The sequence below is a fragment of the Ovis canadensis genome, chromosome 23 (assembly GCF_042477335.2).
Source record: "Ovis canadensis isolate MfBH-ARS-UI-01 breed Bighorn chromosome 23, ARS-UI_OviCan_v2, whole genome shotgun sequence".
Lineage (NCBI taxonomy): Eukaryota > Metazoa > Chordata > Mammalia > Artiodactyla > Bovidae > Ovis > Ovis canadensis.
In genome coordinates this window covers 35,348,556-35,364,187 of record NC_091267.1, presented here as the reverse complement: position 1 = coordinate 35,364,187, position 15,632 = coordinate 35,348,556, and the positions used below count along the sequence as shown (strand labels likewise).

Here is a 15,632-nt window from a genome sequence, read left to right as displayed (position 1 = left end):
TTTTGGCCACACCACATGGCTTGTGAGATCTTAGTTCCCAGACCAGGGATTGAACCCCAGGCCCCAGCTGTGAAAGAGCCAAGTCCTAATGGATGGACCACCAGAGAATTTGCCCCCACCAGAAGTATTTTTAATGCTCGTTATTTCTAGCAGAATTCTGTTCATGACAATATATGTATTCTCTAAGATGACAGAGGATTCTGCTTCTGAGCTTTTCATTTCCTCTGAGCGCTTGCCAGAGTCACTGTTAATGTCCATATTTCTACCAACAATCTCTATAGGGAGAGAACACCAAGGTCTGGGACTTGCCTGGCCGTCTCCTGGTTGACTCTGCACTTACTGCAGGGGGCATGGCTTCCATTCCTGATCAGGGGACTAAAGTCCTGAATGCTGCATGGCACGGCCAAGGAATGCCAGCAACCACCTGAAGTTAGGAGACGGGGGTGGAACCAGTCCTTCCCTAGAGCCTTCAGAGGATCATGGCCCTTGCTAACACCTTTGATTTTGAGTTTTAAGCTCCAGACTGTGACAGAGTGTATTTTTGTGGGGTTAAGCCACTCAGTCTGTGGTACTAGAAATGGCGTGCTGAACAAACACCTAAAAATGTAGATGTGGCTTTCAAACTGGGAAATGACCAGAAGCTGGAGTCCTGAGATTGATGATACCAAGTCTAGAAGGCCTTGAAGAGATTGTGTCCATACAAAGACCTGTATGCAAATGTTCATGGCACCTTTATTCCTAATGGTGAAAAAAACTATAGATAACCCAAATGCCTATCAACTGGTGAATGGATAAACAAACTGTGATGTGTACATCCAATGGAATATCATTCAGCAACAAAAAGGAGGAGTGGGCTGCTGATACAGCAATATAGCTAAATCTCAAAATAATAATGCTTACTGAAAGAAGTTTGAGTGCAAAAAGGAGTGCATTTCGTTTGAGTCCACGTAAATAACTCTAGAAAATGCTAACTATAATAACAGAAAGCAGAATAGTGGTTGGGGGCTGTGACAACAAAGGGAGAGATTACCAAGGGAAGGAGGAAACTTTTGGGAATATGTTCATAATTTTCATTATGGTGATGGTTGTATACGTAGGACAAAACTCACCAAATTGTATACTTTAAATATTTGCTGATTATTGCATGCCTGTTATAACTCACTGTGTTGTTTTTTTTTTTAAAGCATCTGCACTCCCTACTTGGAAGTGCTGGACCCAAACAAGGAGTCCTTACATTTGGAAGTGCTGGACCCAAACAAGGAGTCCTTACATTTGTTCTTACATAATGTTCCTTACATTTCATCAGGGTCTCATTTACATCCCTGCTGCTGCTGCTAAGTCGCTGCAGTCCCATAGACGGCCTCTTACCAGGCTCCTCTGTCCCTGGGATTCTCCAGGCAAGAACACTGGAGTGGGTTGCCATCATTCACATCCCTAAGATTTCATAAATTGGAACAGGTTCTAGGGGTGAAAGACAAAGTCCTCTTCCTCTACCTCAAGCATCACTTCAGCCAACCACCATTTTCCCAAACCTATACCTTTTCTTCCGACATCTTAACTCACATATCTCACCGGTCTCAATACTTCTATTATTTCCTATTTCTATATCCCCCCCCTCCTCCCGCCCTCACCCTTACTTCCCAAGATATTTCCAAGGACACAGCAATATCCTTTCCTACCCTGATGCCCTCTCCCGCCCCCTGTCAGGTCCTTCTCACCCTGATCCTTCAGCCACAACGAGGAGTGTATTGGCAAGCAGTTTAGAAAGAGACACTCATGGCCTTTCTTAACAGCAAAGTAGATGCAACTCCAGCTTTCTAGCAAGTCAGGGATGAATTCCTGAGCACTGTCTATTTTTAAGGCAGCAGTTCTCAAAGTGTGGCCCCAGGATCACCTGAGAACCTGCGCCCCCACGGCAGACCTTCTGAATCGGAAGCTGCGGTGGGGCCCAGCAATCAGTTTTAATAGAGGCATGTCAGTGTTCTGGGGAGGAGGGAAACCTGAGAGACAGGAAGAAAGACTGGAAGCTCACCGTGTGTATCTGATTGACAGATTTGGGAACTCAAGACAGGCTGTGGGGTTGGCGGAGAGCGGGGGGGGGGGGAGGGACGGAGACATTAACAAAGGAGAAAGAGATAATTAAGGAAGAGCTTATTATGTAGTCAGAAAATCTACCCTGCCCCAGAGAGCTCTCTCGAAAGATGATTTCCGACATTTACGCCAGGAACTGGCAGACAGGGCCCTAGATGAGGCCAGTTCCGCGGATGTTCAGGGGTTAAATCTCGGCAACTCCCCGCCCCCACCCCACCCCACCTCGCCGCTCCCGCCTCGCGCGTGCGCGCGTGCGAGGCCTCGGGCCATAGAGCTAAGCAAGCCTCCCAGATTCCTAGAGCGGACGGCGCGATGGCGGGTTTACCGGGTGGGAGGCTTGACGGCGACCTGGAGAACACATCAAGGTATGGGTGATGTCGGCTCACGGATGGCAGAGGAACTCGGGCGGTCTGGGCTGCCCAGCGGCCTCGCAGCGCCGCCAGGGAACCGTGTACGGTTCCTTGAGTCTATAGGGAGTCGAGGCTGCCTCCGTGGCCCCCAGGCGCGGCTCCTGGGCACTGGGAGCAAGCTGGTCGGTGCTTGGCCTGGTGTGCTTTGGGTACCCGGCCAGTCGTTGACCGGGCTTGGGTTCTACTGAATGAGCATTAGAAACTTTGGAAGCAAGCGGAATCCGGAAGCTTGGATGTAGCCGCACGAATCAGCCGACGGAGGTGTGAGTGTGATGTCTCAGTAGTGTCATTTGGGTGTAGGAAGGGCAGCGAATAACAGAGAGCTAAACGCTAGGACAGAATTCTGAAATTCCCTCCCCTGCCTTATGTTTCCCATTATATCCTTAGTTTGGCAGCATTAACCCCCGAATTATTTTTTAAAACCTCTGGACTTGGAATGGAGATTACATGTCCAAGACGGGTGGTATACACAGTTGATAACACTGTGTGTAAAATAGATAACTAATAAAAAATTAGGTGTGATGAGAACATAGCTCAGCAAACTCTTCTTAATGCTCTGTGGTAACCTATATGGAAAGGAAGTCCAAAAGGGACTTCCCTAACTAACCCTGTCTGCTGGATGATGAGGGAGGAAGCATAGTAAATTTGAAAGAAAAGCACTTGAAAGTTAAATGAGCTTTTACTTTCTCCTTAACGTCTTCTATATCCAGAGGATGTTTTTGCTGGTCTAGTCTCAGAAATTATATCTTCAGTCTCTGCAATGATTCCCTTCCAAGTCCAATGGTGCCCAGTTGCCTCCAGGCCCCAGACTTCTCTGTGAACAAGAAAAGCTCACTGAGGAAATGGTAATTCTTCAGTTGCTCCCTGAGATATCGTGTCCAGTTGCAGTCTATGGAGACTCAGTTCAGAGTCTTAAGAACACCTGTCAGGTGAGAAGCACTGTGTATCTTTTTTAATGGTTGGGGGAGGGGGTGGTTTGGGGTTACCTTACTATGTTAGTATCTTCTGGTGCTGTTGGTATTTCTCATTGCCAGTACCCTTCCCTGTATTAGGCAGTACCATCTCTTTTTTCACAAAAGAAAAAAACATTCTTTTGTGTTGCAAGCTCCTGGCTTTATTGTACATTCTTGCAACCGAATTCTCCTGGCATTCCTTCCTCTCCTCCATTTTTCCCATTATAATCACCTCACCACCAAGCTGTCAGTATTCTGTATTTCCCCGGAGGATACTACCTGTGAACTAATCAAAGAAGCCTTTGCCCTCAAGGAGTTTATATTCTAGTTGCAGGGAAAGGAAATATATAAATATACAGTGTAGTATCCGTTGTGGCTCAGCTGGTAAAGAATTCACCTGCAATGCGGGAGACCTGGGTTCGATCCCTGCGTTGGGGAGATCCCCTAGAGAAGGGAAAGGCTACCCACTCCAGTATTCTGGCCTGGAGAGTTCCATGAACCGTATAGTCCATGGGGTCGAAAAGAGTTGGACACAACTGAGCGACTTTCACTTTTACTTAACTTTCGCAGTATAGTATCAGATACTGATAATGGTTATGGAGAATGTATCAGAATTCTGGCAGGAAACAGATAGCTGGATAATTCAGATTTCATGAAGAGGCTGGGCAGGATTATAGAAATCAACAAGGGATGGAGAAGAGTCTACACAAAGTCTAAGCTGATAGAACTATCTTCTGTCACCCAATCCACATTGCCCTTATCTTCTGCCAGCATCTCAGTGGCACAGAGTTCTTTATCTAGTCAAATAACATTAGCCTTTCCTAGATGATGTAAGTCCTTGGTGACCCTGTCTCTTTCAGGTTACTTTGGTGTACCATTGACAGGGCCTATTAGACATGAGAGAACTAATGGGCACCCCCATGAAGTCCTCTGAGTTCCAGTAGCAGCAACCATTTCCCTACTGGTAATTGGTATCAGTCATTCTGGCCAGCAGAGTGACCCATCTCTGCCCGCTGGTTTGGCAGTTTGAGGAGCCCAAAATACAGACGCAGGAAATAGTCTCAACTTCAAATTTAATAAAATTATGACTTTGTCCCACGGTAGAAGTATTTTTCCTTTGAAAATCAGAATCCTAAGCCCACCAAGCCCCAGATTGTAGGGATAGGAAGCAAAACTAATGTAAGTGAATTATAAGGTATAGAGTAAGAGACATTATTACTTTCTCTTCTGCCCTTGGCTCCTATATCCATGTGTTATGGCCATGGGGAATATATAGCGCTGTTTATCATCCTCTAGTTTATTGCATATATTGCATCCCATATGACAGAACTGCAAACTTATCAAGGTGTTGTTGCCCAGCTGGTACCATAACTGAACCTTCATTTAATCATTCCACCATTATCATCATCCACTTAAATCTGGATGGTGGGACATATGATAAGGCCCATGAGTTATATGTGTATGAGCTCACTGCTGAACTTCCTTCTCTGTAAAATGACTCCTTTGGCAGTAATACTATATAGGATACTGTGATAAGAAATACAGCATTCTCTTAAGTCAATGTAAATTTTTATCTGGACTGTGTATATAGTCCTTTGAAAACAAATGGTTGCCCTCTCCATAATAAAAGGGTATATTGAATATGTCCCCAAGTGGCTACCTAGTTTCTATCTAGAGAATGGTACCTTATTAGGGCCTTAGCAGTTGGCCTCTTGGGCACATAGAAATTATTCTAGGCATATCAATCTTCATAAGTGGAGGTCCATATTGTTGAGCCCTTATATAGCCTCCATCTGTGCTGCCGTGACCACTTTGTGCATGAATCCATTGGGCAAACACAGCACTGGTAAAAAGGCTGATTGACATCATAATATGGATCGCTGTGTCCATCTGATTGAGAGGCTTCTCCACAGAAAATGCCCTTTGGTAGGATTCACATGGGCCACTAACTTAGTGGTTCGTGCTTTGGTTCATCCTCATGATATTCTTCCAGAATCTTTATTTCTCATCTTGTTCTGTCTTATTCTTCCCAAGTACCTAAGTAATCAGATTGGCTTCCCTGGTGGTTCACCAGTAAAGAATCTACCTTCCAATGTAGGAGATGTGGGTTTGATCCCTGTGTCGGGAAGATCCCCTAGAGAAGGAAATGGCAACCCACTCCAGTATTCTTGCTTGGGAAATTCCATGGACAGAGGAACCTGGCAGGCTACAGTCCATGGGGTCACAAAGAGTTGGACACAACTTAGCGACTAAATTACAGCGAGTAATTGGATAACCCATTAGTTACTACCTGCGAATCGTCAATACATGTATCTTAGGCTATGTTGCCTAAGTAGACATGGAAAGTAGATAACCGGTATATACCTGAAATTCTGCCCACTGGAAGGATTTGCCTTTTCCAGTGTGTTTGAGGCAACCCCTGAGTAGAGGTATAAGCTGGTGCCCATACACTGGGCAGACCCATCTGTGCATTTTCCTCTTCTGTTAACTGGTAATAGGGACTCCCATGGGACCATGAGTATAGGTTGAGGGGGCGTGGTAGTGGAGAAATAGGAACAGGAATGGGAATTTGAGTCACTTGCACATGGAATTTACTTGTCTTTCAGATTTGCTTTTATAATGGAATACTGGTTTATATGTTCAGTTCTATGAATTGATGGATCAAATAACAACTAGTACACAGTGATCACTTTATAATAGTTATTTGGTACCCTGTGGTCAAGCATTAAGTCTCTAATAGTGCTCAAGAGCAAGCCAAGATCTGCTTTTCACTTAGAAAATTGTTGGTAGAAGGGAGTATGGCCTTATTCCACTATGGTTCTTTTTTTTTAATATTTATTTTTATTTATTTGGCCTGTGCCAGGTCTTAGTTGTAACATGTGGGATCTTTAGTTGTGGCATGCCAGCTCTTAGTTGCAGCATGTGGGATCTAGTTCCCTGACCAGGGATCAAACCCAGACTCCCTGTATTGGGAGCATGGAGTCTTAGTCACTAGACCACCAGGGAAGTCCCTTCACTGTGGTTCTCTTACAGAGGCTTTCAAAAGTCTCCATACAGCAACCATGACTGCTCCTGACACTTCCAGTACCATTGGTTATCCTGGTTAATGAGGTCATGTGACAGAACAGCTTGCATTGCAACACGGTCCTTACTGTAGAACCTTTTTTTATTCTACTGTTAGTTATTCAGTCATGTCTGACTCTGTGACCCTATGCACTGTAACCCGCCAGGCTTCTCTCTCCATGGAATTCTCCAGGCAAGAGTACTGAGTCTCTCTCAAAAGTAGCAACCTTAACAAATTACTTAGATTGGTTATTTCAGTTCATTTACTATGGTATCTGTTCCCTAGAAAATGCAGGCCCATCAAGCATTATGCCTCTCTGAGGTGGTAAGAATTGGTTAGAGGTATAACCAAAGCGAGAGAATAAGCCATGTGACAGAGAAGGGTCTTCCAGGAAGAGGGAATAGCAAAAGTCAGAGCCCCATAAATATAGCAGGAACAGAGCAAGCCTGGGGTAGACAGGTGATAGGGGTGGTGTAGAATGAAATGAGGGCAGAGAGAAAAAAAGGGACCAGATCATAAGTTATTTCCAGTGAAATGGGAAGCCAGTGGAACTCTTTGCACAAGATAACATGTAAAGATCACTAACCATTATATGGAGAATAGGAGAAAAGTAAGTTAGCATAAAGAAAGTAAATGATTTAAGAGAATAGTCAACTATGTCAAATAAATCAAGAATAAGACTGAAAATTGACCATTGGATTTCTTAAGATAGAGCATATTAGGGGCTTTAATAGGTTTTGGTGGAGTTACAGAGAGAAAAGCCTGATTGCAGTGAGTTTAAAAAGGACTAGACTTGATGTTGCTTAGAATATAGCACTATGTGAACTATACATACCTGAGCGAAGTGTGAAGTGGCTTAACCACTTTGGAAAAATCTAGTTGAAGACCCAACAGTTCTGACCCTAAATTTATATAACCAAGAGAAACACTTGTATATGTATACCAAAATAGACGCACTAGCATATTCATATCAGCATTGTTTGAAATAGCAAAATGTTCTTATCCATTGAAGAAGAATGGATAGATCACTTGTGGTATATGTCACATTATAGTGGTGAACATGAATGCACTGTGGGTGAATCTTCCAAACATGATGTTGAGCATAAAAACAGTCATAGAATATATGTGGTATGATTCCATAAATGTATAAAGTTCAAAAACATGCTGTCTTTGCTGCTAGGGATGCCATACCGAAACCATAAAGTGGGTGGCATAAACAACACAAATGTGTTTTCTCAGTTGTATGTATTAATTTTGGTCATCTATGCTTTACTTTGCTTCTAGAAGTCTTACAGCTTTAGGTTTTATATTTAGGTTTATATTACATTTCTAGTTAATTTTTAAAATAATTTTATTTATTTATTTTTGGCTGTGCTGGGTTTTTATTGCTGCACAGCCTTTTCTCTAGTTAGAGTGAGTGGGAGCTACTCTCTAGTTACGTTGCATGGGCTTCTCATTCCCATGGCTTCTCTTGTTGTGGAGCATGGGCTGTAGGCATACGGGTTTCAGTAGTTGTGGTGCACGGGCTTAGTTGCTCTGAGGCATGTGGGATCTTCCTGGATCAGGGATTGAACCTGTGTCTTCTGCATTGGCAGGCAGATTCTTTACCACCGAGCCACCAGGGAAGCCCCTCTAGTTAATTTTTGTGTATAATATAAGGAGGGGCTTCCCTGGTGGTTCAATAGGTAAAGAACAGAGTCAGAGTTAATTTTTGTTATTATGATATCCACTTGTAACACTTGTTTTTGAAAAGAAACTACTTTTTCACCATTGAATTATCTTGGCAACTTTGTTAAATGTCATTTGTACATACATAGTTAGATCTGTTTATAGACTCTGTTCTATTCAGTTAATGGATATGTCTATCCTTGCCAGTATCTCACTGCCTCGATTACTATAGCTTTGTAATAAAGCTTGAAATCAAGTAGTGTAAGCTGTCCAGTTTTGTTCTTTTTCAAAATTGTTTAGACCTTTCTCTGACTTTCTACAGAGTTTAGAATCAGTTTGTCAGTTTCTACAAAAAGGCCTGCTAAGAATTTGATTGAGGTTGCATTGAATCCACAGATCACTTTGGGAAGAATTTATCTTCTTAATATAAAATCTTCCTGTCTGTAGATGATGGTATATATTTCTAAGTCTTTAATTTCTCTTAGGAGTGTTTTGTAGTTTTCATTATGCAGATATTGCACATACCTTGTTGAATTTGCTTCTAAGTATTTCATTTTTTAGTGCAACTGAGCAAATCTTTTTAATTAAAGGTTCTAGTTGTTCATTGCTAGTATACAGAAATGCAGTCAGGTTTTGTGTATTGCAATAAAACCCATTACAAGTTCTAGTAACTTTTTAAAGACACTTTAGGATTTTCTGTATATGTGATTGCATAATCTGTAATACAGTTTGACTTCTTTTTTGTATATCATTGATTTTTCATGTTTTATTGCATTGTCTATGAATAGTGAATAGAAGTTATACAGTATTGAATAAAGTGGTAACATGTTCTTGTTTTCTTCCCTTCTTCCCAGGAGAAAACCATGTAATGTTTAACCATTAGGTATGACGTTAGCTATTAGTTTTTCTTTGCCTTTTATTAAAGTAGTTAATTTACATATAACATAGCTGATGTTAGGATTTAAATGTTCCATCTTATTTTTTTTGTTTTTATTTTATCCCATCTTTTGTTTCTTTTTTGTTTTTCTTTTTTCTCTTCATGCGCCTGTTATTTACGTTACCAAGGTTTTTGTTTTTCCGTTTTTTCTCTATCAGCTTATTGTTTATACATCCTTGTATTGTTACTTACCTGTCACCTTATAGCTTTCACCTCATAGGCTTTCTCATATGTGATTCTGTGAGAAGATTAAGAGAAAATGCTCTAAAGCATTCACTGTAACATATTAATGTTTCTCCTATACATCTATTGATGTACTAGCTCTCTACCATCTTTGGGAGAATTAAGAAAATAGTCACTCATAATATTTTCTTGTGGAACCGTGTTTGAAAAAGGCTGCCTTAGAAATCACAATATATGTATTTAATTTATTACAGTTTATCTTAGTTTACTATTTCTAGGATAATCCAAAGACCTTGTAATATTTTGGTTCCATTTACCTTCCTCCTCTCATGCTATTTTTTCCATATATTTTAATTCTACATATATATTGTAAACTCCATGAGACACTCATGCCCATTTAGATTTACCCCAATACCTCACTTTTTCCTGTACCCTTTGCCTGAAGGAAATGGCAACCCACTCCAGTATTCTTGCCTGGAGAATCCCATGGATGGAGGAGCCTGGTAGGTTACAGTCCATGGGGTCACAAAGAGTTGGACACGACTGAATGACTTCACTTTCACTTGCCTGTGGCAAAGAGGATAAACCTCCACTTGGAGGCTTGGGATTTTGGATTTTAGCCCTTGAAATTAACCTCTGTCATGTTTTTAGCTCTACAGACCATTTGCAGTCTGACAGTGATGTACCTTTTATAGTAAACACCTCTTAAGAATGAGCTGATAGTCTCAAGAATTTCGGTGGAGCTCTCATGTTGTCTACCATTACAGACATCTGGTATTGTTGAGCATAGGAATAACTTCGTAAAAAAAGCAACTCAAAAGAGATTTCTGATCCTACTCCCTAATCTTTTTCTGGTTTACACACCTTAGTAAGGAAGTTTGGTCATTGAATATAGCTATTCTCAAAAGGATCATGTTTTCTTGGTCACTTTCTTCTAATAATCAAGACAAAAGAGGTAGAGGACTACATAGACCTATTTTTGAAAATTCAGGCTTCTTTCCTGGACTTGCTTCTTTCTTTCCCCTGGACAGCACATGACCAGCCTGGTTGGTATACACTCACAGTGACGGCTGCCACTGCCTCCTCCTCTTTTTCCCTTTTACCTCCTTCCAACTCCCTCACTGAAGTTTTCATTCATACTGCCTACTTTACATATATCAGTAAGTTGCTTATGTATTAGCTCTAAATAGTCAAACTTTGCTAATTACTGCAATTAGATTTCAGTATTCACAGATCTCTTCTTGTGACAAACATACAGAACATATCTGAGAAGCCACTTTAATAAAGTTATTAATTATTTATTAATTTTCAGTGTTTTGGAGTACTCCTATACTGTGACATTTCATAGGAAAATACTAATCTTTTTCACCTTAAAATTTCTTACAGTATGGAGAACATGTTCCATCTATATTTTGTTTATTGTTTTAGATGGTGTGACTAAGGCCAGTGTTGGAGAGATGGCTTCCAAGGAGGAAATTACAGCAAAAATTGAACCATTGACTGAGGAGTCTGGCAACCCTAGAAACGATGTTCTCCGGGATTCTGAATGCAAAGAATTCTCTGGACTTGGGGATAAATTCAATGAAAAGGATCAGAACCTCTTTAAAAGAAGACAGCACAACTGTGATGAATGTGGGCAAAGCTTTGCTTGTAGTACAGGCCTTATTAGGCATCGAAGAACCCACTGGGAGAAACCCTATGGATGTGATCAGTGTGGAAAGGCCTTTAATGTGAGCTCAGCCCTGGTTCTGCATCAAAGAATTCATACCGGAGAGAAACCCTATCCTTGTAATTGGTGCATTAAAAGTTTCAGTCGGAGCTCAGACCTTATTAAACATCAAAGAGTCCACACTGGTGAAAAACCTTACAAATGTGATGAATGTGGGAAAGCCTTCAGTCAGAGCTCTGATCTTATTATACATCAGAGAATCCATACAGGAGAAAAACCCTATCAATGTAGTCATTGTAGTAAAAGTTTTAGCCAGCGCTCAGACCTGGTTAAACATCAGAGAATCCATACTGGAGAGAAGCCTTATACATGTAACCAGTGTAACAAACATTTTAGTCAGAGTTCTGATGTTATAAAACATCAAAGAATCCACACTGGTGAGAAACCATATAAATGCGATGTGTGTGGAAAAGCCTTCAGTCAGAGCTCAGATCTTATTCTACATCAGAGAATCCACACTGGAGAGAAACCATATCCATGTAATCAGTGTAACAAAAGTTTCAGTCAGAACTCAGACCTTATTAAACATCGAAGGATCCACACTGGAGAGAAACCCTATAAATGTAATGAATGTGGAAAAGCTTTTAATCAGAGCTCAGTTCTTATTCTGCATCAGAGAATTCACACTGGAGAGAAACCCTATCCGTGTAATCAGTGTAGCAAAACCTTCAGTAGACTTTCAGATCTTATTAATCATCAACGAATTCACACTGGAGAGAAGCCTTACCCATGTAACCAGTGCAGTAAAATGTTTAGTCGAAGATCGGACCTTATTAAACATTACAGAATTCATACAGGTGAGAAACCCTATGAGTGTGATGAGTGTGGGAAAACCTTTAGTCAAAGCTCAAACCTTATTCTGCATCAGAGAATCCACACTGGAGAGAAACCCTATCCATGTAGTGATTGTACTAAAAGTTTTAGTCGTCGTTCAGACCTTGTGAAACATCAAAGAATACACACTGGAGAGAAACCGTACACATGTAATCAGTGCAATAAAAGTTTTAGTCAAAGCTCAGACCTCACTAAACATCAGAGAGTACACTCTGGAGAAAAACCCTATCATTGTGATTGTTGTGAGAAAGCTTTCAGTCAGAGTTCTGACCTTATTCTTCATCAGAGAATTCACACTGGAGAAAAACCATATCCATGCACACAGTGCAGCAAAAGTTTCAGTCAGAACTCAGACCTTATCAAGCACCAGAGGATCCACACCGGGGAAAAACCATATAAATGTAATGAGTGTGGGAAGGCTTTCAGTCAGTGTTCAGCTCTTGTCCTACATCAGAGGATCCATACTGGGGAGAAACCATACCCATGTGATCAATGTGGCAAAGGCTTTAGTCGGCGCTCAGATCTCATTAACCATCAAAGAGTCCACACGAGTGAAAATCCATATAAATGTGATGTGTGTAGAAAAGCCTTCAGCACATGCACTGATCTTACTGAACACCAGAGAATCCACATGAGAGAGAAACCACACAGGTGTGTTCAGTGCAGTAGAAGTTTTAGCCAGCTCGTTGATCTTAATCATCATGAGAAAATTCATGCTGGGGAAGACGCTTTGAATGTGGGAAAACCTTTAGTGTATACCCCAACTTTATTCAGTACTAGAGATGCTCTGCCAGAAAAAAATCTTAGGAATGCTGTTGATTATGAAAAAGGTTTTAATCAATGTTCAGCTCTCATGCTACATTAAAAAAGCACACACACTAGAGAGAAAACATAGTAATTCAATTTTTGTAATGAAAAGTTTAACTCAGAGCTCAGACATTACTAAAAAATTCTGAGAACAAATCCTGTGGGTAGAGGGAAAATCTTTAATGTGAAAAAAATTTACTGAATGTCAGCAACAATGGAAAAAAATTTCTGTCTGCTGTAATGTAAGAAAAGCTCTAGTCTTTGAATCAAATACAATCCACAAGAGGAAAGTTTTTATCATTATAAGAAATGTCTCACAGTGATAATGCAGAATGTTACCAGATATTGTAAAAATCAGTGTGGTGGCATGTGTAATCAGAGCTCAAAAAGAAATGTATTAGTTAGTGTTATAATCTCACACCTTTAGTGAGCCCAGATCACCAGTGGCAGAGAAGTTATTTTAGAGAATGTAGGGAAAACTTAAACCCTTCCCTTATCTTGTCATTCACTCTGCTAATTGGCATACCACTTATCTCCTGACAGCTGGAGAGTTCTACTTTATGCTAATTCTAGCTATTAAATTCCCTGCGTGCGAACATGCTATGCTATTCTGATATTAAACTTAACTACAAAACTCTAGTGCCCCATTTTCTGAAAGATTTTTTTTTTCGTGGCTAAGTTTTGTTCTTCCTAGTGAGCACAAGTTTTTAAGTTTCTGTGATGTTCACAGCAAATGTGAATTTGTTTTCCTCTTAATTCAGCCCATCCATAAACTGTAGAGGTTTGAAATTATTTCAACACTATCATTTAATGGCAGCTTCTGAATATATGAAATAATTGTTTTAAATTCCATATGTTAAAGTATGAAGATTACTACTGTGTTTATCCTGTCATCTATAGATTGAGCAAAATGTTGGCTAAAGTAATAACCTTCATGACTAATTCATATAGCATATTCTGTCTGCAAGTAAAAAGATCTGTTGATCTTTTTTTAATGGCAACATTCATCAGACTTTGTTTTGTTTGTTGATTTCTGACATACATACTGATAATAGGCCATGTATACTTGATATTTTCAACTGAAAAATAGTTTTTTAAAAGTAAGAAAACCTGTCTTTCTGGTATTAACCATTTGTTAAAATTCTGCTACTGTTATTTACTTTGACTATCCCCCATAATTATCCAATTAATATTTTAATACACATTGTTAAATTATTATGTGCAAGACATTTTTTTTTTTAGGTTTTCTAGTATACACAAAGAATACACTGTCCCCAGAAGTCATGAATTGTATGGTGATAAAGGCTGACATATGTAGAAAACATGGCTCAATAGAATCATTAAGGTAGATAAGACGCTTATAAGAGCTCACAGGAGGGAGGGTTCAATTGTGATTGGAAAAAAAGGAAAAGCTTTGTGGAGTTCCCAAGATTTGAGTTTTGAAGGATGGGAGTAGAGACATATGGGCTGGGAGGGAATAGTCAAGAAAGGCACAGAAGTGAGAAAATACAAAAAATGATGTAGAGTATGGTGCTTAGTCACTAATTCAATAAATATTCAGTGTCAGACACTGCAGTGAGTGCTACTGAAGAAAGAATGATGCCCTTGTGCTTAAGTGTTAAAGAAAATAATGACTGAAACATGTACTTAAAAGAGTAAGAATAAAGTGGAAATTAAAATTAAGTAGGAGAAAAGATGGTTAAGTGTGATGCTAAATAAGCAGACACTTCAACTTTCTGGAGTTGGTGTCATCTGTAAAACAAAAGTGGGTATGGTTGGAATAGATTTCATATTTCTGCATATTGCTCTCAAGGTAGTGGAAAGCTATTAAGATCTGTGAAGCAGGGAATGGCATGATCGTCATCTTGCTTTCAGAAAAGTCTAAAAAGGAAGAAAGAGCAGAAAGGAAAACCATTTTGGAAGTCTAGAAATACAACCACGAGGCCCAGAAGTAGAGGAGCTAAATGGCATAGACGTGATGATAGGTTGAGAATGAGTGGGGGTGAAGTGAGAAGTGAGTAGGAGGGGAAAAGCATATAATTGATTATCATCTGTTTGGGGGAGTTTTAAAAGTTAAGAAAATACAATGATAAAATTTATATCTGAAGGTTAGCTATTTTTCCTGAGGATAAACACTAAGAACCAGCTGCTTACTACACATTTACTATCTAGTGTTCTACAGGTAAACTTAAAATTCATAAACTTGACACACATGATATCATCCTCCTGAATTCCTTACTAAACACCTTGCCATCCAGATAAAATAACTGGTAGCCAACCTACATCCCTCATTCTCCCCCAGTTTTCTAAATCTACTTGCTCACTAGGTCATTTCTGAGTTACAAAAATAACACTACTTGTAAAAATTTAAACAATAGTGAAGTATATAAAGTAAAAAGGGAAGGAAAACAGAGTTAGGCCTGCTATTTTATTCCAGTTGATTCCCCTGGCATTTGCTGATTCTCAAACTGGCGAGACAAAAGGCCAAGAAATCTAACCAGAGGACCCTGGAAGATTCAGATATCTACTATCACAGTCTGAATCACACTTGCCAATTGAATCATCAAAAATAGGAAATGTGAATATAACCATAGCTGGTAAGGAAACTCCTGACATAGAGAAGCCTAGAATCAGATGGTTCCACTGTTGAATTCTACCAAACATTTGAAGAAGAAACACCAATCCATCTCAAACTCCTTCAAAAAACAGGAGGGAATGTTTTCAAGCTCATTTTATGAGGCCAGAATCAACCTGATATCAAAGCCAGACAAAGATACTATAAGAAAACTACAGATCAATATCTCCTATAAATATTGATGCAAAAACCCTCAACAGAATATTACCAAACAGAATTCAATAGCACATTAACAGGGTTATACACCAAGACCAAGTGGAATTTATTTCTGACATGCAAGGATGGTTCAACATATGAAAATGAACCAATGTAATGCATCAT

At 40.0% G+C, this 15,632-nt stretch overlaps 1 protein-coding gene across 8 annotated transcripts in view; it reads left to right on the top strand.

Annotated features, from left to right (window-relative positions):
• The window catches only part of LOC138428247 (zinc finger protein 397), a 50,475-nt gene extending 36,581 nt beyond the window's left edge, over nucleotides 1–13,894 (top strand). Inside the window, exons 1-4 of one of the 8 annotated variants that reach the window (XM_069568724.1) lie at nucleotides 2,398–2,456; nucleotides 3,212–3,430; nucleotides 9,041–9,069; nucleotides 10,735–13,894. In XM_069568724.1, the coding sequence (XP_069424825.1) occupies nucleotides 10,764–12,734 (1,971 nt within the window). In that variant the 5' untranslated portion in view covers nucleotides 2,398–2,456; nucleotides 3,212–3,430; nucleotides 9,041–9,069; nucleotides 10,735–10,763 and the 3' untranslated portion in view covers nucleotides 12,735–13,894. Of the gene's footprint in view, nucleotides 1–2,325; nucleotides 2,765–3,211; nucleotides 3,431–9,040; nucleotides 9,070–10,734 lie in introns of those variants that run through there. The other 7 variants (XM_069568725.1, XM_069568720.1, XM_069568721.1 and 4 more) reach the window with 7 other exon arrangements.
• The last annotated feature ends 1,738 nt before the right edge of the window (nucleotides 13,895–15,632 follow it).